Source organism: Camponotus vicinus, unplaced genomic scaffold (assembly GCF_025532165.1).
Source record: "Camponotus vicinus isolate PSW18456_S1 unplaced genomic scaffold, iyCamVici1.0 SCAF_11, whole genome shotgun sequence".
NCBI classification, from domain to species: domain Eukaryota; kingdom Metazoa; phylum Arthropoda; class Insecta; order Hymenoptera; family Formicidae; genus Camponotus; species Camponotus vicinus.
The window spans coordinates 15,105,579-15,128,659 of NW_028141947.1; the positions used below are offsets into that span (position 1 = coordinate 15,105,579).

Genomic DNA, 23,081 nt, shown 5'->3' on the forward strand with positions numbered 1-23,081 from the left:
AAAACCGGGCTAGAGCGACAGCGCGCGATGGCGACTGTCTTTACGACTGTCCGACGACAATACGACTGAAAATTCGCATCTTGCGTTTCTCTGCAGGTTCACCGCCCCTCACGGGATCGGGCATTGTCAGAATCATCGTCCTCGACGTCAACGATCATAATCCCGAGTTCACTCGGCAGGACTACAAGGCCACCGTGATGGAAAACATGCCCGCAGGAACGTGGGTCACCAAGCCGCATGCTACGGACCAGGATGAAGGAGTCAATGCAAAAATAAGGTAATCTTCGACAGATATTGCGTAATTTATATAATTTCATTTTAAAAAAGGAAATAAAGGGAGATTTAAATTTCGTTATAATTTTAATAACGAGAATTATTATTTAATTTTATATTCTTTTTCTCTTTTTTTAGCTTTAATTTTTTTAACAATCTTATTTCTTTTACATATATTTTTTATTTATAATTTCACATGAAAAATTTGTTGCACGATATTTTGCAGTGAAAAATTAAAAAAAAATAAATTTGAAGTTTTCAATATTTAATTATAATAATTTTAGAATGATTGCAAATTCGTAGTTTTGAATAATAATGCTGATGAAAAATTTAATTTTCTTTTTGCTTTCTATCTTTGAATAATTTTTATCAATATTTTTTCCGACAGATATCGTCTACTTGGGGACAAAGCGGAGCGATTTTTCGTAGATCCCGATACGGGCGAAGTATTTACTACGGTGCCGTTGGACCGCGAGCAGACCGCCGTGTATCATTTGACCCTAGTGGCCCGGGATTCGAGTCCAACGGAGCCACGTGCCTCCACCGTCAATCTGACCATCCTGGTGATGGATGTGAACGACAACGCGCCCCGCTTCTCTAGTCCACGATACACGGCCTATGTCCCGAGCATGATCAAACCTGGTAAATGATACCTCTCGACGATGGCAATACCCAAATGCATAATTAACATGTTAATTGCTGATCAAAGAGATTGATAGAATAATGCAGTTTCACTTTAATTAAGTGAATGTGCTCATATCAAATTTTTTTGTCACTTTTAAAGGCGACTTCGTATTCGGCGCGAAAGCGATCGACGACGACGATGGCGAGAACTCACGGATCGTTTATCGACTGCAAGGTAAGGACGCCGATCGGTTCGTCATCGACCTCTACAACGGCGTGATACGCGCCGCCCAAGAACTCACTGGCGTCCAGATCACCTATCAGCTGCAAATTGAGGCGTCGGACTGCGGTCCCGAACCCCAGCACGTCACCGCCGACCTGATGATACACCTGTGGGAGCGACAGCTGTTTCCCAGCTTCCGCTCGAGCGTCAGCACGAGATTCACGCTACCCGAAGACGTGCCCGAGGGTAGGGTGATCACCAAGCTGAGCGCGATCACCCCGAAGAGTGGGTCGGCCAGTAATCTAATATACGGCATGGCCGGCGGTAACGTGGGGGACGCTCTGAGAATCGAACCTCACACTGGAGAGGTAATTGAGATATGTTTTCGAGAAGCAATTCACCCCCTCTCGATTTTAATTTAACGTCATACTCGTTATTTTTCGCGAGAAATCGGGAGAAATGTTTAACTGCACGTATGTCCCGAAAATGATTCATTTTTAACACCTTATTATTATTACGGATATTTTGTTTAGGTCGTGGTCGCGTCTGGCTTCGATTACGAGACGGCGCCGTACTATGAAGCTTGGATCGAGGTTCGCGACTCGGATACACCCGCACTGCGGAGCGTTCTGCAGCTTCTGGTGAATGTCACGGATGCCAACGATAATGCGCCGGTGATGGAAGCGGCCATTTACAACGCCACCGTGCTGGAGAACGAGTATCCGCCGTTGTTTGTCGGCAAGGTTACCGCGACGGACCGCGATTTCGGCGAGAACGGTCAGGTCGTGTATCATCTGGTCGACGATTTTTCCGAGACTTTCATCATCGACGGTAACACCGGACAGATCGAGACCAATGCCGAGCTTGATCGCGAAAAGGTACATAAATACTCAATTCATTCAATTATACGACTTAGATAGTATTATTATAAAGAACAATTAAGAATTCTTAGAGACATTTCACACATATATAGTGATTAAGTATAACTATTTAATTAAATTCATGTGTCTTTTATAGATCGCGTCCTACGAGCTGATTGTGGAGGCCAGGGATCAAGGTCACCCGCGATTAACCGGAACTACCATCGTGCTGGTGACCGTTTTGGACAAGAATGACAATCCACCGCATTTCACGCGATTGTTCAGCGTCAACGTGACGGAGAACGCGGAGATCGGCACTTTTGTCATACGCATCACCAGCAGGGATCCGGATATTGGTCAGAATGCGAATGTCAGTTACAGCTTCACCGACAATCCGGGAGAAAAGTTCTTCATCGATGCTCTGAGTGGAAACGTGACTGTGGCTGGATACCTCGATAGAGAAGAGCAGGACGAGTATCTGCTAAAGGTAGAATCTCATCTTTATCATTATATATATTAACGTTATATATTAACGAAAAAAATCTATAGTATTTATTATTTCAATAAAATAATAAATTAAAAAATCATATATTTTTAGAAGAAAGGCATTCTTGTATAGTATAATTTCAAACATACAGAATATTTTTTATAAAATTAAATTAAATCAATTTTAAATTAAATAGTAAAATTTTTTTTACCTCGCCTGGAAAACATTATCTTCTAAATTATGTTAAAGTTCCCTTAAAATTGTTTTATAAAAATGCTCATTTCGCTTATATTTACAATTAAATTATATATCTTACAATTAAATTAAAATAATTTTTTACCTGCCATTTTCCATTTGATTGTAGGTTGTAGCTGCAGACGGCGCGTGGCTAACGGAGACCGCTCTAACGATCACCATTCAAGACCAGAACGACAACGCGCCCGAATTTGACGAGAACACCTATCACTTCCACTTTCCCGAGCTCCAGCCAGAGGTGGCGCATGTCGGCCAGGTCACGGCGATCGATTACGACAAGCAGGGACCGAATTCCGTCATATCTTACAATCTGCTACAACCATCCGATCTCTTCGCCGTCGACCCGGCGACAGGTGACGTCTTCAGCAAGCGCACCCTGCGCTATAAGCATTCCAATCGGTCGTCCTCGCCGGAGAACCTATACTCGCTGACGGTGATCGCGACTGACAATGGCAAGCCCCCGATGTCCTCGAAGACGGTGGTATATGTGAACGTGGTGGACGCCAACAACAATGCGCCCCGCTTCGAGCAGAGATCCTACCTGTCGCCGGTACCGGAGAACTATGGGGAGGGCAAGCGTATCACTCAGCTGATCGCCCACGATGACGCCGACTTTGGCGTGAACGCGGAAGTCAGTTACTCGTTGACGTCTATGAACAGCACCGACGACTTTTTCGCTATCGAGGAACAAACCGGCTGGGTTTACGTGTGTAAAAGTCTCAACGATACTCCTATCGACACGGTGTTCCTGATGAAGGCGTACGCCACCGACAAGGGCGTGCCACCGCAGAGAGACGAGGTCCTTCTCACGCTCGTCATCTCTGGCAAGAACCTATACGCGCCCACCTTCGCCGCCGTCAGTCATCAAGTGAGAGTGCCAGAGAACGAGCCGGTCAACACGACCATTTTGACAGTGAGCGCCGTGGATGACGACAACGGGCCCAACGGTATGGTGCGCTACAAGATCTCGGCAGGCAATGAAAGGAACGAGTTTTTCGTGCACTCCATCACCGGCGCGGTCATCATACTCAAGCCTCTAGATTACGATTTAGTGCAGGAATATCAGCTGAACATTACCGCCATGGATCTGGGATTCGAACCGAAACAGGCGGTAGCCACTTTAATTGTCAACGTTTCTGACATCAACGATAACCCTCCGACTTTCAATCAGAGCACATATGAGGCATTTTTACCGGAGAATTCGCCGCCCGATAGTTTTGTTTACAAGGTATGTTCGTGCAAGTATTTAAATCTAATACATCTTTTTTGATATTTTGATCAAAATTTGAATAATTATTTCTTTTCTTACATTTGAGAACAATTATTTTTTGCAACTTTATAATATATTAATAGAGTAAATATATAATAAATTAATTAAATAAATATAATATATTACTATATAATTATTATAGAATAAAATAAAATAAGTAAATATATAATAAATTATTATATAATAAATCAATAAAGTAAATGTCATGTTGGATCAATAATTAAATAATTGTTTGCTTTGTGTAATTTAATTAAAGAAAAAGATTTATATATTTTAAAAGGCAAAATTTTTTTATTTTTATATCTGCTAAAATATTTCCCTATTTGATTGAAAGGAATTATTGAAATTTATTCATTTTCTGCGCACTTCCAGGTGGTCGCCCAGGACATCGACTCGCCCAAGTACGCTGTAGTGCAGTATAAGATCCTCGGTGGTAGCGGCAAGGATCACTTCCACATCCGCGAGGAAACGGGCGAGATCACCTCGGACACTAGCTTCGATTACGAGGAGGTGAACGAGTACAATCTCGACATTGTCGCGGCCAATCCAGACTCGAATCCGCAGATGGTCGGTTTCACGACCGTGGTAGTACGCATCACTGGCGTGAACGAGTTCTATCCCAAGTTTATTCAACCGGTATTCCACATGGACGTGTCGGAGAGCGCCGACGTTGGCACGTCGGTCGGTCTGGTCCAGGCGACCGATCAGGACTCGGGCGAGGACGGCCGCGTGTACTATCTCTTCGTGGGCTCGTCCAACGATCGCGGCTTCACCATCGGTGCGGAAACCGGCATCATTCGGGTGTCGCGTCGGCTCGATCGCGAGACGCAGAATCGAGTGGTGCTGACGGTGATGGCGAAGAACGGTGGCGGTATTCGCGGCAACGACACTGATGAGGCGCAGGTGATCATCTCCATTCAGGACGGCAACGATCCGCCCGAGTTTCAACAGGGCTTTTACGATGCCAGCGTGTCGGAGGGCGCCGTCCATGGCACTCGTGTCGTCACCGTTCGCGCGGTCGACAAGGACATCAAGCCGCAGAACAATCAATTCTCGTACTCCATCATCGGCGGCAATCATGGCCAGGCGTTCAAGGTCGATCCGCAGACCGGTGACATCGAGACAGCGAAGCAGCTGGATCGCGAAACCATGCCCGCTTACGATCTGACTATCGGCGCGATCGACACCGGCTCGCCGCCACAGACCGGCACCGCGACGGTGCACATCGACCTGCTAGACGTCAATGACAACGGACCAGTCTTCGATCCGCCAGAGGTGATCGGTTACGTCAGCGAGAATGAACCGGCCGGTACCAGTGTGATGACTTTGAGCGCGACTGATCCCGATCTGCCGCCCAACGGTGCGCCGTTCACGTACAAACTGATCGGCGGAAGGCAAAGCGACGTGGTCACCTTGGACAAGCATTCTGGCGTGCTGAGAACCACCAAGAGTCTTGACAGAGAAACGATGCCGCAACTGGATCTCGTGGTCAGTATACGAATGATAACGATAATTGATTTCGAACGGTTCTCTTAAACTTTCGAATAGCTTCTCTTATAAACTGAGTATCTTCATACAGGTTGAGGTGGAGGACTCGGGCGTACCGCGGATGAAGAGTGAGCACACTGTCACCGTGATTGTCACCGATCAGAACGACAGCCCATCCGCTCCGAGATCGGTCCATGTGATCGTGCATTCTTTCAACGGCAAGACACCGCTGGGAAAGATCGCCGACGTTCATCCAAATGATCCGGATATCACCGGGTCTTACTCTTGCAAGATACTTCAGGGCTCGAATTCGCGTGTGCTCAGCATCCCCGCCGCCTGTAACTTACACACTAACAAGATTACACCAGGTATAGACTTATCGATTGTAAAAGAAAAACTCTCAATCCCTGGATATCTCGAAATTTGCGACTAATCTTAATCTATGTGCTTCTTCATTTTTAAAAAATAATATTGATTTTAATAAGTATATTAAACAAAACTTTAATCAATATTGAAAAAGTTTTAGGTATCTTATCGTTGGCATTAATTTCTCGAATATTGTTTCTCTTATCCTCGATTAAATGTTAAACTTTTTACTAATATTTGAATTGTATTTGCGGACACAGAAATTGGCTACTCACTGAGCGTCTCCGGCAACGACGGACGACATCCCGACGTACTCTCCAAGGTCACGCTCGAATTCCTGCTTTTCTCGAATGCCACAATCGAAAACAGCATAACTCTGCAAATTTCCAAAATGACCGCAAAAGATTTTCTCAGTCAATATTACCGAGCACTTCTGGATCTTCTGCAGGAGAAGATCGACGTCGGCGATACACTCACCATTTTCAGCATCGGTGAGGACGGACAGAATGTGAATGTCTACTTGGCAGTGGAATCTCCGCAAGGTAAGCTAAAAATATCATAAATGCATGTATATCAGAATTGATCTATATCTTGATTATATTATATGAATATCAAAAAATATCACATATATAATATATGCACATTTAGTATCAGTGTTATGTATTAATCATGAGAGACGAAATAAATTGTGCTATCACAATTCAAATTTGATATTTATAGATTTAAGGAAATAACATGATTTTTTTTACATTTTACAGGATATCGTACGAAGTACGAAGTGACCGATCTATTGATACGCAATCGGGACCAAATCCAGATACTACTCGAAAGTAACATGTTCACCATCGGTTATTCTCCGTGCACGCACATGCCATGCGAAAATGGTGGCAGCTGCAGCGATCGATTGGCCATATATGACGATGCCAGAATCACCGACAGCCAGGCATTGATTCTGACATCGCCTAGAATGATGCACGAAATGATTTGCAAATGTCGGGATGGCTTCATCGGTGACAAATGTGAGAAAAGGCAGGATCCGTGTTCGCCAAATCCTTGCTTGCTGGTAAGTATTCAGCAAAATTAGGAAACTATTTCGCTAGAAAATTTAAAATATAAAAAAATAGAATTCAACATATGTGATAAAATTAAATGTAATTGATGTTACTGTATATTTATATAATTTTTGTGTAATTTAATGACAAATAGATGCGAGTCTTTAAGATTGATTTGCGAATAACAAAATATTAAACAATATATAACGTATATTCGAATCGTAAAAATCTCGTTGATTATTTTTTTTAACTTAGATTTTCTCATAAAAGTCGATATCAGACGCATAATACATTCTCTTCTTTATCTGTAGGGAGGACAATGCCGACGTTTGGGATATGATTTCCAATGCGCTTGTCCCATCGATCGCGATGGCAAGCTGTGCGAGCTCGAGAGGGGCGATGCATGTGCCAGCAATCCGTGTCGAAACGGCGGATCGTGTAGAAACAGCCCAGATAGCTTCAGCTTTTTCTGCCTCTGCCGAGCAGGCTACAGGGGTAATCACTGCGAGGCAGTCACCGACTCTTGTCGACCGAATCCTTGCTTATACGGTGGTTTATGCGTTGGAGAGAAACCTGGGTTCGTTGATCCTTTAATTATATATAATCATAATATTTTGCTTATATTCATAAAAACGATAATAAACGAGCGCGCGCACAAAATTATCGTTTATTCTTCAGATTTTATAAAATAATTTTATACAAAATAAAATATACTCTACTAATATATTTTAACATATATTATAAATTAATGTGGATATATTTATACTATCGCGTTTTTTCAATAGTTTTTAAATATAATTTATTAATTCTTCTAATATTTTTTATCTTAAGTGACTGGTTTTCATATGAAAAAAATGAAAAATAAAATTGTCGCGCGTAGATATCGATGCAGCTGCCCCGAAGGTCGCTATGGTCGACATTGCGAGCGCTCGACCTTCGGCTTCGACGAGCTGTCGTACATGGCATTCCCAGCACTGGACTCTAATACGAACGACATCACCATCGTATTCGCGACCACAAAGCCGGACGCTTTATTGCTGTACAATTATGCGCCGCAAACGGGCGGCCGCTCGGACTTTGTCGTGTTGGAATTAATTGGTGGCCGAGTGGTCTTCTCGTATGGAGGTGCCAGAAGCGCAATCACCACTGTCGCCATCAAGACCGAGAAACCGGTATCGGACGGCGAGTGGCGCAAGGTCACCGCTACCAGAAACGGCAGGGTCGTCTCGCTCAGCGTCTCCGTTTGCAGGGAACACGGCGATGTCTGCGACGATTGTAGACCTGGCGATGGTACTTGCTACGCAGATGACGTGGGCCCAACTGGGTTAGTGTTTTTTGCTGATTTTTCACTGATGAAAGCTGTAAAACAAAAAAAATTAGTTAAATCGTAGAAGCGAATAAGATCTTGCAAAAAGTCGAATTTTTCTTTTAATCTTAATAAAGTTCTATCGTTAAAATTAATACATCATTACTACATAAAATTTTTTATCGTTATAAAATTATAAATTTATAAAAACTTTAATAATTGAAAAATTCGATTATTATTTAATAATGTAAGAATAATTATTAGAAATTACATTATCTTGATATTTAAAGACGTTTTTCCTGATTATGCTTTTCTTGATTATTATGTTCAATAACATTTTACATTCAAAATTAATTTATATGCGAGGATCTTAATAATCGATATATTCATATATGTTTGCAGGACCCTAAACTTCAACAATAACCCTCTTCTACTGGGTGGCCTGGAAAACGCCGATCCTGTGTTAGAACGTCCGGGTCAAGTGCATTCCGACGATTTTGTGGGTTGCATTCATTCGGTGGCGATAAACGGAAGGGCCCTGAATTTAACGAATCCGCTTACGTCACGCGGCGTGAAATCCACATGCATCAAATCTCAGCGAAGTCCTTGCCTAAGAGACGAAAAGGACACCATTTCCGTCTGCGGTGCGGGCGCGCGATGCTACGACAAGTGGCACCAAGTGATATGTCAATGCGGATCTCTGACAGCGCCCAATTGTCACAATGCCTTGGGACCCGTCACATTGAGCGAGGGAGGATTTATCGAATTTAAGGTAATAATAAGTAAACATTTAATTTAATTTTATATGTAATTTTTGATTATAAAATTAATTATAAGTATAATATATGTATAATACGCATTTTTTAACAATATAAATATAATAACAAAGTGATAATGATGTTAAGTATATTGTAGCAATATTATTATAGAGAGATAATAGTGATATTAATTTAAAAATTAAAAAACTACGAATATGATTTCTAAAAATTTAATTATTTATAATATCTATGAGATCTTATATATCACATCTAATTTGCAATGTTATTCGTGCTATCTTTAAATAATTTTGAGTTGGAATAATTGGTATTGTTCACACAGATTTCGGAGAAACACAAAAGGATGCAATTGTTGGAATACCTCTATGGTGGCTCGACAATTTGGCAAACGAATCGCGTTAGACGCGATCTTATCGATGATACGAACTTTATAACAAATTCTTCTCCATTCAAGACGATCAGTCTGATGTTTAGAACCGTAAAACCTGATGGTATCTTGATATATGCCGCCACTAATAAGCATTTTACATCTGTAGAGGTAAGACACATGTTGAAACACACAGCACCTTTTATTATTTAAAACAATTATATTTTAATGACATTCAATTTTCAAGAATTTTATTAATTATTACTCTTTTCCAATTTCTTCTTTTCTTGATTTTTTTCGGAATATAAATAAATAATAAAATAAATAATATTATGAAATATAAGAAAAAAATAAATAGAAATAAAATTTTACTTTGTGGCTCTATTGACATGATTATTTTTTGTTTCAGCTTCGTAATGGTCAGCTGATTTACACTTCTCTGCTCGGATCACCAGTGAACATGTCAATCAACATTGAGCGCGGACTTGCCGATGGACACTGGCATAATCTGACTCTCCATGCCTACACCGGAGGATTAAGACTGTTAGTCGACGGTGTCGTGACAGGTGACGAGTTGGATTCAGCGGGTGTTCACGATTTTCTCGATCCCTACTTGTCTGTCCTGTCGATCGGCGGAGTTAACCGGGATTTCTACGTTCATAACGCTGATGTTAAGAGCTTCGAGGGTTGTTTAGCTAATTTTACCATCAACAACGAAGTACAGCCGTTCAATGGCTCCGGTTCCATCTTCAAAGATGCACTGTATCATGGTAAAGTAAATACCGGATGCAGAGGACCGATCGGCATCAGTGCCGCTGCAACCGCGGATCCCCTCAGCATCGGCATCACCCTAGTCATCGTCTTCTTCGTCATTCTGCTGATTGCCATGCTAGTGAGTTTTATAGTATTCCGACTGCGCCGGCAGAACAAGGAGAAGTCGGCGCCATCAGTTGTCAACAAGAATACGAACGCTATCATGACCGGTAATTCGCTGGTCGGCGCCGGAAATGACAATCTCATGTCCCGACATGAAAACACGTACATCTCGGACACGTCGGATCTGCGTGGCGTGGGTCACATGGGGCCCGAGCTAATCTCGAAAAAATATAAAGAGCGTGAGATCAATGCTACTACCGAGCATCGACCGCAACGACCTGACATCATCGAGCGAGAGGTCACCAAGTCACCACCTATTCGTGACGAACATCCGCCACTGCCACCTCCCGCTCAGACCTCCTTACACTCGCATGAGCATAATCCGGAACCCGACATCCCAGAACACTACGACTTGGAGAACGCCAGCTCAATCGCCCCCAGCGACATCGATATCGTATATCATTATAAGGGTTATCGCGATGGCATGAGAAAGTATAAAGCCACTCCGCCTCCTTTAGGTGAGAGAAAATTGTAATCATTTATGTATTCTGACAATTGACGAAAGATGTTGGAAAGTTCAAAGTAAGAGTAAAGTAATTTGAATATAAAAAATTTCCATGTTTCCATATTGTTTAATTTTAGAACTATAGATCAAATATTTTTGCTATAATAATTTAATAGCGAATAAAATAAAAGAGTGATTAAAAAATCTAAATTTAAAATTTTTTTAAATATTTATAAAAATATATTTGTATCGAATTTAAAAAAAAAATTCAAGAAATATATATTACATGCGATCGACTTAAATAACAATTTTTCGCACAGGTAATTATAGCAATCATCATAAACACACGGGACAGCAACACCGTCATACCGGGCCATTTCCACCGAGAGCTATGCCGCCGCCCAACGTGAACCAACCACCTGGACCGGCGCCGAAACTACTCCAAAGTACCCCGTTAGCGAGATTGTCGCCCAGCAGTGAGTTATCCGCTCAACAACCACGGATTCTTACGCTTCATGACATCAGCGGGAAGCCACTGCAAAGCGCATTGCTGGCCACCACATCCTCGTCCGGCGGCGTCGGCAAAGACGCGTTGAATTCCAACAGCGAGAGGAGCCTAAACTCGCCCATCATGAGCCAGCTGTCGGGCTCGACCGCCAGCAGGAAGGCTCCGCAATCCAACAATGAGAATTCGGTAAACAACGTATCATCGGGCCCAATGGGTCTCACTGCAGAGGAGATCGAGCGACTGAATTCTCGCCCCAGAACGTCTAGTCTAGTTTCCACCCTGGACGCCGTGAGCTCGTCCAGTGAAGCGAGGGGACCACCAGCTCATGGACCTTTGCATCATCATCGACGTCATACGCCACCCGCGGAGAGACTCGAGCGACGAAACTCATCGACCACCGACGAAAGTGGCAACGACAGCTTCACGTGCTCGGAGATCGAATACGACAACGGCTCGCTAGTAGGTGACAAGCGGTCCGAAAACCTGTTCGCCAAACAGGACGACCAGGGGAGCGGACCTCAGGGTAGCAGGAACAACGAGTCGTCGCAGTCGACGAAACCACCGTTGCCGCCGAATGTTGTCGGCAACTATGACGGCTTCGACAGCTCGTTCCGTGGCTCCCTTAGCACCCTCGTTGCCTCGGACGATGATCTGTCGACTCATATGAGTGGTCTCCTTTATGGCAGTCATCCTAACAACGGTTCGCCCACCACCACCACTACCACTACCATCACCACCGCCGCCGAGGACGCCCTTAGCTGGGACTACCTGCTCAATTGGAGACCCAACTTCGAGAGTCTCGTCGGTGTCTTCATCGACATCGCCGAATTACCGGACAGCACCAGCCGAGTACCTAGATTACCGGCGAACATCGCCAAACCATCCGAGGAATACGTTTGAAACAGTCCCACGGACGGTGCCAAGACAATTTAGTGACTAGTTTAGTGATCTTGAAAATTGTTTCGGAGAAGATTGTAAAGATTATAAAGATTCTTTTTCTCTGAAAAAAACGGTGAACTCTACAACGTAGAAATGTTGTCAAATTGTTTAATTGACTAGTAGACATTTGTAAAACGATAGTATATATATAAATCGCGACATCCACGGGTTTTGGATGATCGTAATCCTGAGTCATGCGAGAACGTGTTTAAGAAAGATGCCGATTTTAAAACGTAGAATCTAAGTATTGTTGGTGAAAAATCGTTGCAACATTTAATGTTGCAGCGAGGTGCCGCGCCAAACGCGCGACCATCTTGCCATAAAATGTAATTTTTTTCAAAAAAAAGAGTGAGAGAGAGTGAGTGAGAGAGAGAGCAGGACTCGTTATTTTTTATCGTACTCTTTATTTCACGAATTTTTGTAAATATTGAATGATACGTTTCTAATCAAAACGACTCGCTCGCGAAATGCTTATATATTCGGTCGAACACAAAATTTCTTTTGCGACTGATGATAGATTAATATCAATCACTTAAACAATTGAGATTAAAATTAATATTATTTAATATTAATATTAAAATTACGCAATCGTGCAATATTAATATTATTAATAATATTAGTTTTGATTAAATTATTTAATATTGATGCTCAATTCGCACGTTGCGGGAAACTTATTTCTATTTTATGCATTTCGAACGGTATCATAGCGATATTAAATACGATCACGCGAATTTACGTTGAATGTCATTTTAATTATGAGGTGGAAAAATGTGCGACTAGAAATATCGAGGTAATCTAATTAACTAGCGACTTCTGTATATATCCTAAACAGCCATGCCAGATATACACTCGATACAGTCGCACAGATCATAATTATTGGTTGAATGGCTAAATGTATGCATGCGTATGTGTGTGCGTGGCATATAAGTGCTCTTACCTCACAGTAGTATTTAAATCAGAAATTAAAACCGGTATATGTTCCTATTTATTAAGATTGCAACATGAGAAATCTTGGAAATATATAATTGCAACATATACATACATTTCCATATAATTTTATATATATAATTTTTATATTACTCTTATATATAATTGAACTTATCATATTTATAATTATGTTTTAAAAATTGACTTCTTGATAATAATAAGTACAAAATAAAAATATAATAAAGTATAAAAGAAATTAGTGATTAGCGATTGTTTTGAAAATTTCTCATGTGTTGCAATTCGATGAATAGGAATGCTATCTCGGTGAGTTTCACTTTCAATGCTAAATTATGTTCATTTTGTCCATGAAAACAGAATGTAAAAGAATGTACCAATGTAAAAAAAATTCATTTTTTTATCAATCAATTTTAAATTCATTGAATTATAATATCTGTTTCAAATACAATTAGAGAATTAGATGTATATTAAATTTATTAATTTTTCGAAGTCATGTCGTAGCCACTCTTAGCCATTCGATTGAAACCCATGCGTCTTGATTGAAAGAATGTCCGCCGAAAGAAGGAAAAGAGAGTTTGTCCTCCCTCATTATAAGAAATAACTACTTCGCTATATTATTCGAATCGTAAACATAACGAAACATCGCTGACGGGATTATATTGAATAATATAATATCGTCGTGTCGATTTCGTGCTCAATTCGTATTCGTTAGAGAGATAATAATGCGACGCCGTCGTAGCGTTCCTGAGAGTATCTGCTTCTCGCAGACTCTACCAGACTGATTTTCCTTTTCCGCTTATTTTTGCAATCGCGAGTAGCGGCTCGCTTGATGCGTTGTAAATTATGACAGATCTGTCTACGATCCGTCTTACCTTGTAAATAAAACTGTCGTGTGTGAATTGTACAAAGTGCGAATGCGTGCGCGGGTGCGTGCTATTTTATCATCATCGACCATAACTCGTAATAGACGACAAATTTGTAAAAACTGCCGTGTATCTTCATTTATCCCCTTCTCTTATTCCCCTTAAATTATCATTTTAAGATATCGATAGAATTTTCTGATACATTAAACTTGCAGTTATTTTTTCTTGTAATATAAATAATTATTTTCCGTTTTACTTAGTATTATACATCGCATAATTTTTACAAATATTTTTTTCATTTCAAAGTACAATTATCAAATTTAAATATATAAATATAATTAAACTTGAGTGAAAAAAGCTACCTTGCTTTTCAAAGGCGCCTGAAGAAAGTTAATTATCCATTACGTCGATAAATCGTGAACAAGCCATCTTCGATCTTCATCTCTTACGTGGCTCTAATACTTTTGTCAAAACCGATTTCATTGTGTATACAATACGGCATCGAATATTAATCATTAATTATTATTTATTATTATTATTATTTATTGCATTTATTAATTCGAATTTTCGATCGATTTGCAAAACACGGGAATACAAGAGGAAGTTTATAACGCAAAAGTTCATTGGTCTCTCGTCGAACTATCGGAATATCTGATCGATCGGTTATAATGTACAGATAATGATATCTCCACTTCCGTCATACGACGACGAGCTTCTGAATAGCGCCTATGCAAATATCAGTCTGATCGCCGACAAGGTCTGGACCTACGATCCCGAGGAGCCCTTCCGAAAGTTAAATCATTCCCTCTGGATTCAAGTGAGATGCTCAACAGATACTCCCTTTCGAGTATCCGATAGATATCCAAAGTACCGCAAAGTATTTCCATATTTTTGAACATTTTTTTATTAGTATCGACCGCTATCGTTATTTGAGGATGTTTTGTATACGAAGGAAAAAAGCCTGTCAGAGTAAATTTTCTAAGCATAGTTTATATATCGAAAATAAAAAAAATATTATATATTCATTGCTCAATCAATCATTACTCGATTAATTAATTAAATTCACAAATATCTCGTAAATTCAAATATATATATCAAATATATATTATATATTCAAATATATAAATCCAATATATATTATATATTATGTATTCATTGCTCAATCAATCATTACTCGATTAATTAATTAAATTCACAAATATCTCGTAAATTGAAAATAACAAAAATACTGTCGATTGAAGGTGAAAAAACTACCGTAATACTTGAGACCTTCAAGATAAAGGGAGGAGAAATCTATTCTGGCATAATGATAACTTATCGTTAATGTCAGAGTTGCGAGGTAATCGCGAAGTACCAAGAAAATAGTGATTATCGTCCAAGACTCGTCCGAGACGTCATCTCTGAATCGCGCTTGGCGAAATACGGTAATTATGAGTACGACGAACAGTACGAGGGAATGTACAGGCCGGACGACGGTAAATCGTCGGATAGCGGGCTTCGCCACTTCCGTTCAACTACGGAGGCTGTGGAACCGTGGATGCTTCCTGAAGTTCAAGAACACTTCGCCCGGTTAATCTCACCGAACTGCACGCGATCGCATCGGGAACCGTTAGTTCGCCTCAGCACTTCCGTATTATCCTTATATTTCGCGAATATCCTCCTCCCACCTCTCTTCCGCGCGAGAAATTCTCGGAGATAAAAATATCGAAATTAATTATCATTTTATAATTAATAATATATATATATATATATATATATATATATATATATATATATCTGTACGATAACAATTAATAAGGGGGGATAATGAATTCAATAAATTAATTGAAGAGAAAGGAATCTAATAATATTAAATCATGAATAATTATATCTAAACGCGACATTCGAGTTTTATTTCACAGAGGCAAATATATGTAAATATATGTATATGATATCGTGTGATTGCGACTAGATTTCCATATCTCACATTAATAGTATGTTCAATATGCAAAGCTCAGCAATACCAATACTGAAGTGTAACACCGTGAGAAGGGAAAACGAAGTTGCTTGCTCGAGTTTCAAGTCGAATTGGAACGAAGGCTCGAAAAAGCGATGTCAAAAAATCAGTCCGAAGAAGAGCAAAAAGGTTGGATTATATAACGAATTACTTCCAATTCACAAATCAGAAACCAATAATGGTAAGCAATATCCCTATAAATCAACAATGATATAAATAACAAATTATACTTTCTATTTATTATCCTTAAGTAAAAAAAGCAAAAATTACAACTTCCCTCTAGTTCTCATATCTTTTCATTTATTCTATCTAAAAATCAAAAGTTTTTATTAATGATTATTATTATACATGTATAAAGTTAATTTTTTAAAATTAATAATTAGGAATTTGGCTCAAATAAATAAATCAAAATTAAATCAAAATTAAATTTAAATTTTTTATAAAAAAACAAAGTCGCTCCTTTATGTTTCTGACTGCGTATATTGCGTTGTCAGGATCACATGAGAAGTCGATCGAAATATTTGCTCGTCATCGTCGATACACCATCGAAACCGCAGCGGAAATGCAACTGGAGTCTCGCATCGTGAGTGATGCCGTGCGCGATATATGGAACCCCGAAAAGTTTCAGCAACAGCAGCAGCAACACCGGCAGAATCACCAGCAAATCGCGCGACAAGCGCAGCCCGCCGTCCAACATCATCAACAACAATTTTACTGCACTTTGCAGTATCAGCCTTTGATTCTAAGGACGGAATATCAGCGGAGAATGTTACAATCACCTCCGCCACCACCTCCGCCCCCGCCGGTTTTAAGCGCCGAAGTGCCAGAATTTTTTCCGAAATCCAGTTTACCTTCGATAACAACTTATAACATAAATAGTAATAAAGAACACAGGGCTTACCAGATACGTTACTTTCCGTCACTAAACAACAGAAATTATCAAAGCGAGCTATTTCCTTACAATAGACCGCAACAGGAGATCGCGGCAACCGTTTTTCCGGTAAGTGGAAAGTCTATGAGAGAATGAAATCTCAATAATTTATTCTTTGCGATTTTTCTATAGAACACCAGAATGTCTATATTACCAGTGACCGAACCGAACATGTTCCATTCATCTCAGGAATGGATCCAAAGGGTCGCACCGCCGGTGCAGTTACAATTAACAGCGTCTTCTTCGTCATCTCTACCAATCTGCACGTCTTTGCGGTCGATTCACGACGCTACGATCGTTCATCGTCCTTTGCAGGTATGTTTTTAATAAAATAATTCAGAGAAAAATTTTGTCAATTAAATATGTAGATATATAGGAGTTCATCTCAATGATCATGATTATTTGATAATACGTTAAGATAATACGTTAAAGTTAAGATTATTCTATTTGCCTCATCGATTATCCCAAGCTACAATTATTATTCACATTTTAAAATTTTATTATTATTGAAATGATTATTAATTGCCCTTAATCGATGTGTGATATTATATTTGCGTTGATTAGAAAATTTCTTATAAATCTTCGTATGAAGATAAAAGATCCTGACGAAGTGGCGTATTGTATAATTTACAGATATACGAAAAATTTTTGCCCTGCACGCAACCAAGTCCAACGACATCCATACCAGTATACCAACGACCAATGGAACTATACCAGGAACCTACGCCAAAGCGGAAGAGTCAAGGGGTCGACTTCAACAATCTCATACTACTGACGAAGAATAATGTCAAGACGCGACGTTCAAAGGGCACTGCTCAGCAATCTTTCCTCCTAGAGTCCAAACAGGGTCCGAGGACTTCTGGTCGCAACGAGCAATTACAATGGTTCGACAGGGATCGCTGTACGAGAGGGGAGGTTGTGACTGTGAACGCATTGGTGTCTGAACTGCGTAGTTTTGAGGAGAAGTATGAATGCTGTAAAGGGGCTGGCACTAGCTGGAGAACCGCCGTTGAAGGTCAACAAAGATCGTCCGAGACTTCGAGATCGAGAAACAAAGCATTTGGGAGCGATAGCTCAAGATGTAGAACCTCGAATGCTGAAGAGAGAAACAGGAGGACGAAGCGACCGCTTTACAGAGACGTCCTAGCGAATGCCTCGAGTGGGGCGGCCCTGGAGAACGTCTTCGAGGAAAGGTAATACTAAAGTTTGTCGACTTAATTTGAAAATTTAAGATCGATAACCGTTTTTCTTTAATTATTTTAGATACGACGAGCTCGAGCAGCAGGCGATGGAACAGTACAGAAACTCAGAAGAGTCACTGGCGCTCAAATACCAGGCAACTTGAATATTAATTTCATGGTAGCTAAATAGTGCCGCGAAAAAAATCATAGAAAGATTGACAAAAATTTAAAAGGGCTGTGTAAAATTATGGTTTTTCTCCTAATTTTTAACATCAAGGCTTGGATTTTTGTATCGTGATTTCCTTTCCATCTCGATAGTTTTATTACAGATATTTTATAATAGAAAGAGTTCGATCTATTCACAACCTTGACGCCGAAGATTGGATATTTAATTTCACACAAAAGTATATTTTTTTCAATTTATTTTTCGCAAAACAGAATAGCTCGCACTAATACACATTATTATATTGCAGGAATTGGAACGTCAAGCGATGGAACAGTATGGAAACAATAGTGCAGGTGACGAGAAGCGTTCGATGCCTTCCGAAAACCAGGATTGCTTCGATGGACAGAGATGTTCGGGATATGGACAATGCAGTCCTTCTCGAGGACGTCCAGAAAGAAAGGGTAAATGTGACGGTTTCAAAGTTATTGAAATTTCTATAAAATGTATGTTGGAGAAGATACAGAGAGCCCGTTTTTCTTTCCTCTGATAAAAATAACAATTTTAATAATTCGTTATCAGGTTCTTGCTTTCCGCAAATCACCCTGTTGAAACCGAAAGGTAAATCCTTGCCAAACGTCTTTCGCGGATCGTCGTGCAACGATAATAATCAACAGCCGGCTATCGCTTCGAGAAGTTTATCCACATTGACTGACAGACCATCGAAGGAATCGAAAAACATATGTAAGGGTGCATCAGGAGATAAAATCGATACAAATGGTAAGTAAACATGAATATTCGATATTCGATGCAATCTTGAGAAAATTGATTTCGAAATCAGTACCTTTTGATTTTCTTTTAAGTTTCAGTTCGGACATCATCGAAGCGGCATCTGATACTGATGTCACCCTTCGAGCGCAAATCAGAGGCCAGACGAATAATGAAGACTACGGATTTACGAGGGATTTGTTCGCTCTCTGAGACGAGAAGGAACATGTTCGGATATTATCGGACCTCCGAAATCGCTCGAAATGGCAGCGGTGATGAAAACATAACGATCATACAATCACCCAGCACTGAAGGTATAACAGCATCGACCGTGATGTAATATACAAAGAATGACAGATCTAAAATATCTTTTATCATCTTATTTTTTTTATAGGAAATCTTCAAAATTAAAACTCGTAAAAAAATTTGTTCATTTATATTAACAAGCAAGAAAAAGATATTTTCTTTTCTTTATTAATGTGTATATTTCTAGTTTGGTTGTCTGGATTCTGGACTACTTGAAAGGCAAAATCAATCAAATGACTCTTTTTGAAAATGATGGAAAAAGTTTGATTGTGAAGTAGCGCTAATTAGTTGGATTTAAGAAATTTTTGAGAATCAAGAAAAATGAATCATGATTTATAATATAATTAATACAGATATATATTATAGAGATATGATATGTATGAAAATTGTCACGAAATATGATATATGTATTCATACATAATATTGATACAATCGACAATTTACATAAATTTGTTTAAGCTAAATTGTTGCTTGTAAATAGTGATCAAAGAGTATATTAAGCATATTTATTTGTTCATAAGCTCATACTATATACGAAATATTAATATATAAAATACAATGTTATAAAAAAGGACTATAATAAATTTAAATTGATTACATATTGTTCAATATCTAAGCAATAATATAGTTGTATCTATCAAAATTCTAGGTAGACTTAGATCTTATGAGAGATCATATATATTCTTCTGGAAATTATTTTTTTCAGTCTTTGAAGATTATTTAATCTTCTTTATATCATCTATTATGTCATCTGTATAAATGGTACCTGGTAATATATAGTACAAATAAAATTAAGTTATAAAATATAAGATGTATAAAAAATCTTGTTAAAAAGTCTCGATACTGTAAAAAATATTTCATCATCTCCTACATAAATACTCTGACTTTTACGCATACATTCATGTAAACATTTTCATAGAACACACAGCAATAGAAAATAATCAGATTAAATACACTGTTTGAATATGTGTATCTATATATCCAACTTATATTCCTAGAATACTATGGAAATATTTTTTATACAATAAAAGCGCATGCAGAGGAAATTGACTATTCCTACAACAGAATAAATTTACCAATTATCAAGAAACTCGAATCCAGTCTTTGGTATACTTCTCTCTTCCTCTTCTTGATTTAATTGGGACGATTGAAAGCTGCTGTAGGAACTAGGCGTTTCTAACAAAGCGGTTGACTCGTTTATATCGCTCGACTTTGTTCGCGACATCACTACAGTATTTGATTGACTCTTATCTGTGTCAGAATCTCTCTCCCTCACCAAACTCTCCATATCATCCTCGACATCCTTGCTTTGTAACTTTAACAAAGAAGTCTTATTAATCAGTTTAGCAAATATACTGTCCGAGTGTTCACTATCAATTCTGTTTGTCAATAAATCGCTACACTGATTGTTTTCGAATAGACTGTTAGTGTAATCCGACTGATAACAGTTGATTTGAAGTGCGGAATTGTAACTATCATTCATTGAACAAGGATTGCTTCTTTGTGCCTTCACAGGACTGGAAAAATGTGGGGACTCCCCAAAATGAGTTCTCATCGATTTAGATTTTGTATCTTCATTAGGATCTATAAGACTGAGATTCATCTGTGACTGAGTCATAAACGAAAATGGCGCAGAATGCTCGTCTCGCCATCGTAATGTCTGTAATATAAGAAATAAGTTATCAATGTGTTTTATATTTAATGTTTCATAAGCATTAATAACATGGCTACTCACAGAACCAGTTTCATCTATGACATATTTCATTCCAGTCTGTATGCGCAGTTTTGGATACCATTCTGGTAATTCTTTGGTCAACTCGACCTTCTTCAAAGTATACTTTAAAGCTACCTCAGGTTGAATTATAGTTTCATTGATAGCTTGATTGCGCTCTGCCATGCTCAAGGTATTCCATAGCCCTTCGTAAGCTTCTTTTGTCGCGGTTATATCTTCGCCAATTCTCTGAGCTATAGGATTAATACTATGAAAGTATTGCTCTGCTCTTACAGCAAGGGAACTCATTTTGCTAAAATGCAAAAATTGACCGAGATAAAAAATTAACAATTGTAAATATAATTATCACACATGTGTAAAATGCGAAGAATGCGAGTCTGTATACGATTATCAAAATGTTAAAATAATATTTTGATATACATACCTGACATCTGATTTAACAATACATAAATAAAAGTAGCAAAAATTATATTGACACAACACTCTTCGATTATGTCACGGAACAATCAGCAGACGCCTATAAGTAAACTGTCATCGTTAAAGATCACATTCAGGAAGATGTAAATACCAATTGTTTAAAATAAATGGCAATTGAACATAATTAAATATAGCACATAGAAATTATATAAAGCAATTTCTTCTTTTTTTAAATCCATATTAAGTGCATTGAGCATTAGCCCGTAGGCATATGGCCACCGGCAAAGTATTGTTAAAGACGCGGCAAGCCTTGGATGCATTCAAAAGTCCTACCTATGGGGCAAAGTAGCGTTTAGTTGACCAATGAGTGCAAAGACTTCTTTATCCTGATTGGTCAGTGCTATTTACGTCACGAGTAAGATTTCCGAACGCATAAAATGTCCTGTATGAAAGATATTTTATTTATATAATTATTTCTTTGCTCTAATTGTGATCAACGCATTGAAACTTTGATAATATCAAATAGTGCAAATAATACATTTGACCGATATCAATAGATATCTCAAAAATTAGAGCAAGAATACAAAACTTTGATTATATAAAGGGAACATTCCCTTTGATCAATATTTTTTTTGACTGATATTTTAGAATTTGCAATTACAATTTTAATGAGATATTTTTATGGAACAAATTGAATTTTTCTAAGAATTCTTTATATATGTAATAAATTTATAATTTTCTCATATATAATATAAAATATATTCTATTTTTATTGTATTATTTTTTTAATGATTTTTAGTCAATTTTGAATTTTTTTCTTTAGCAAACATTAAAATATTAATTTTTCAGTTATAAATTAAGAAAAAAGAAATTTTTTTTGTCAATTAAAGGAAATCAAAGAAATTTACATTTTTCTCAATTAAGTCAGAGTAAAATTATTTTAATCAATTTAGAACTAAAATATAAAATATATTAAAAAATGAAAAAATACATTAAATAACAATCTTCCTTAATATTTTTGCTAAAGAAAAATTATCACAAGATACTTTATATAATTTTCTTATATTTTCTCTGTACCCTGGCGAAAATAAGAAACTTTATAAAGCGTTAACAACCGTTGAGTGAGGGTTTTCTGAGAGTTTATATGCTTTTCAAACTTTGTAAGAGCACTTACATAACGCTGTTGGGTTTTGAATGCTTATCAAACGCTGCAGTGTTGCAATTTTTGTTCTACAAACTCTTTATATAATGTTACATGAAAGTTTTGCAATGCTGAGGTAACATTTTTCAGAGTACGTTCAGTAAACGTTGATACATCTTCGTGTACAGAGTTTACTCAGACTTTTCAAACGTTTACGTTTACGCTATAACGTACAAACGTCTTTTAAACGCTGCAGTGTTGCAATTTTTGTTCTACAAACTCTTTACTAATCGTTTTTAAACTCTCGACGAACTTCCACAAACGTTCATGTAAACGCCAAACAAACGTCTCATTTTTGCCAGGGTAGTCTTTTCGATTGCTATTTATGCAATCAAAAATAATATAAAAATATGTATATAACGTATTACAATAGTAAAAATTATATGTAACTAATATTATATAC

The 23,081-nt window shown here is 38.4% G+C and overlaps 3 protein-coding genes across 8 annotated transcripts in view; 2 read left to right on the top strand and 1 right to left on the bottom strand.

The window, feature by feature from the left end:
- Nucleotides 1-14,105, top strand: part of Ft (cadherin-related tumor suppressor fat) — an 87,081-nt gene extending 72,976 nt beyond the window's left edge. Inside the window, exons 8-23 of the mRNA XM_083083427.1 lie at nt 97-277; nt 662-915; nt 1,058-1,488; nt 1,654-1,998; nt 2,138-2,467; nt 2,832-3,950; nt 4,365-5,480; nt 5,572-5,848; nt 6,107-6,388; nt 6,605-6,909; nt 7,210-7,475; nt 7,779-8,222; nt 8,607-8,976; nt 9,303-9,518; nt 9,757-10,741; nt 11,049-14,105. Coding sequence (XP_082939553.1) covers nt 97-277; nt 662-915; nt 1,058-1,488; nt 1,654-1,998; nt 2,138-2,467; nt 2,832-3,950; nt 4,365-5,480; nt 5,572-5,848; nt 6,107-6,388; nt 6,605-6,909; nt 7,210-7,475; nt 7,779-8,222; nt 8,607-8,976; nt 9,303-9,518; nt 9,757-10,741; nt 11,049-12,136 — 8,009 coding nt within the window. The 3' untranslated portion in view covers nt 12,137-14,105. The remainder of the gene's footprint in view (nt 1-96; nt 278-661; nt 916-1,057; nt 1,489-1,653; nt 1,999-2,137; nt 2,468-2,831; nt 3,951-4,364; nt 5,481-5,571; nt 5,849-6,106; nt 6,389-6,604; nt 6,910-7,209; nt 7,476-7,778; nt 8,223-8,606; nt 8,977-9,302; nt 9,519-9,756; nt 10,742-11,048) is intronic.
- A 335-nt stretch (nt 14,106-14,440) lies between these two features.
- Nucleotides 14,441-19,887, top strand: LOC145961190 (uncharacterized). Of its 5 annotated transcripts, none has more exons than XM_083081126.1 (11): nt 14,441-14,860; nt 15,314-15,591; nt 15,976-16,160; nt 16,474-16,979; nt 17,043-17,225; nt 17,544-18,103; nt 18,174-18,246; nt 18,565-18,718; nt 18,837-19,034; nt 19,124-19,336; nt 19,516-19,887. In XM_083081126.1, exons 1-11 carry the CDS (start codon nt 14,663-14,665, stop codon nt 19,542-19,544), a joined length of 2,577 nt encoding a protein of 858 aa, XP_082937252.1. In that variant the 5' UTR covers nt 14,441-14,662; the 3' UTR covers nt 19,545-19,887. The 5 variants fall into 5 exon arrangements, with proteins under 5 accessions (XP_082937252.1, XP_082937255.1, XP_082937251.1 ...); XM_083081129.1 differs by having other exon boundaries at nt 14,441-14,800; nt 19,516-19,886; XM_083081125.1 differs by having other exon boundaries at nt 19,118-19,336; nt 19,516-19,885.
- On the bottom strand, nt 19,703-21,765 carry LOC145961191 (uncharacterized). 2 transcript variants are annotated; one of them, XM_083081130.1, is made up of 4 exons: nt 21,485-21,765; nt 21,064-21,352; nt 20,405-20,988; nt 19,786-20,094 (listed from the first exon to the last, which is right to left on the bottom strand). In XM_083081130.1, exons 2-4 carry the CDS (start codon nt 21,346-21,348, stop codon nt 20,076-20,078), a joined length of 888 nt encoding a protein of 295 aa, XP_082937256.1. In that variant the 5' UTR covers nt 21,349-21,352; nt 21,485-21,765; the 3' UTR covers nt 19,786-20,075. The 2 variants fall into 2 exon arrangements, with proteins under 2 accessions (XP_082937257.1, XP_082937256.1); XM_083081131.1 differs by having other exon boundaries at nt 19,703-20,988.
- Nucleotides 21,766-23,081: the final 1,316 nt, after the last annotated feature.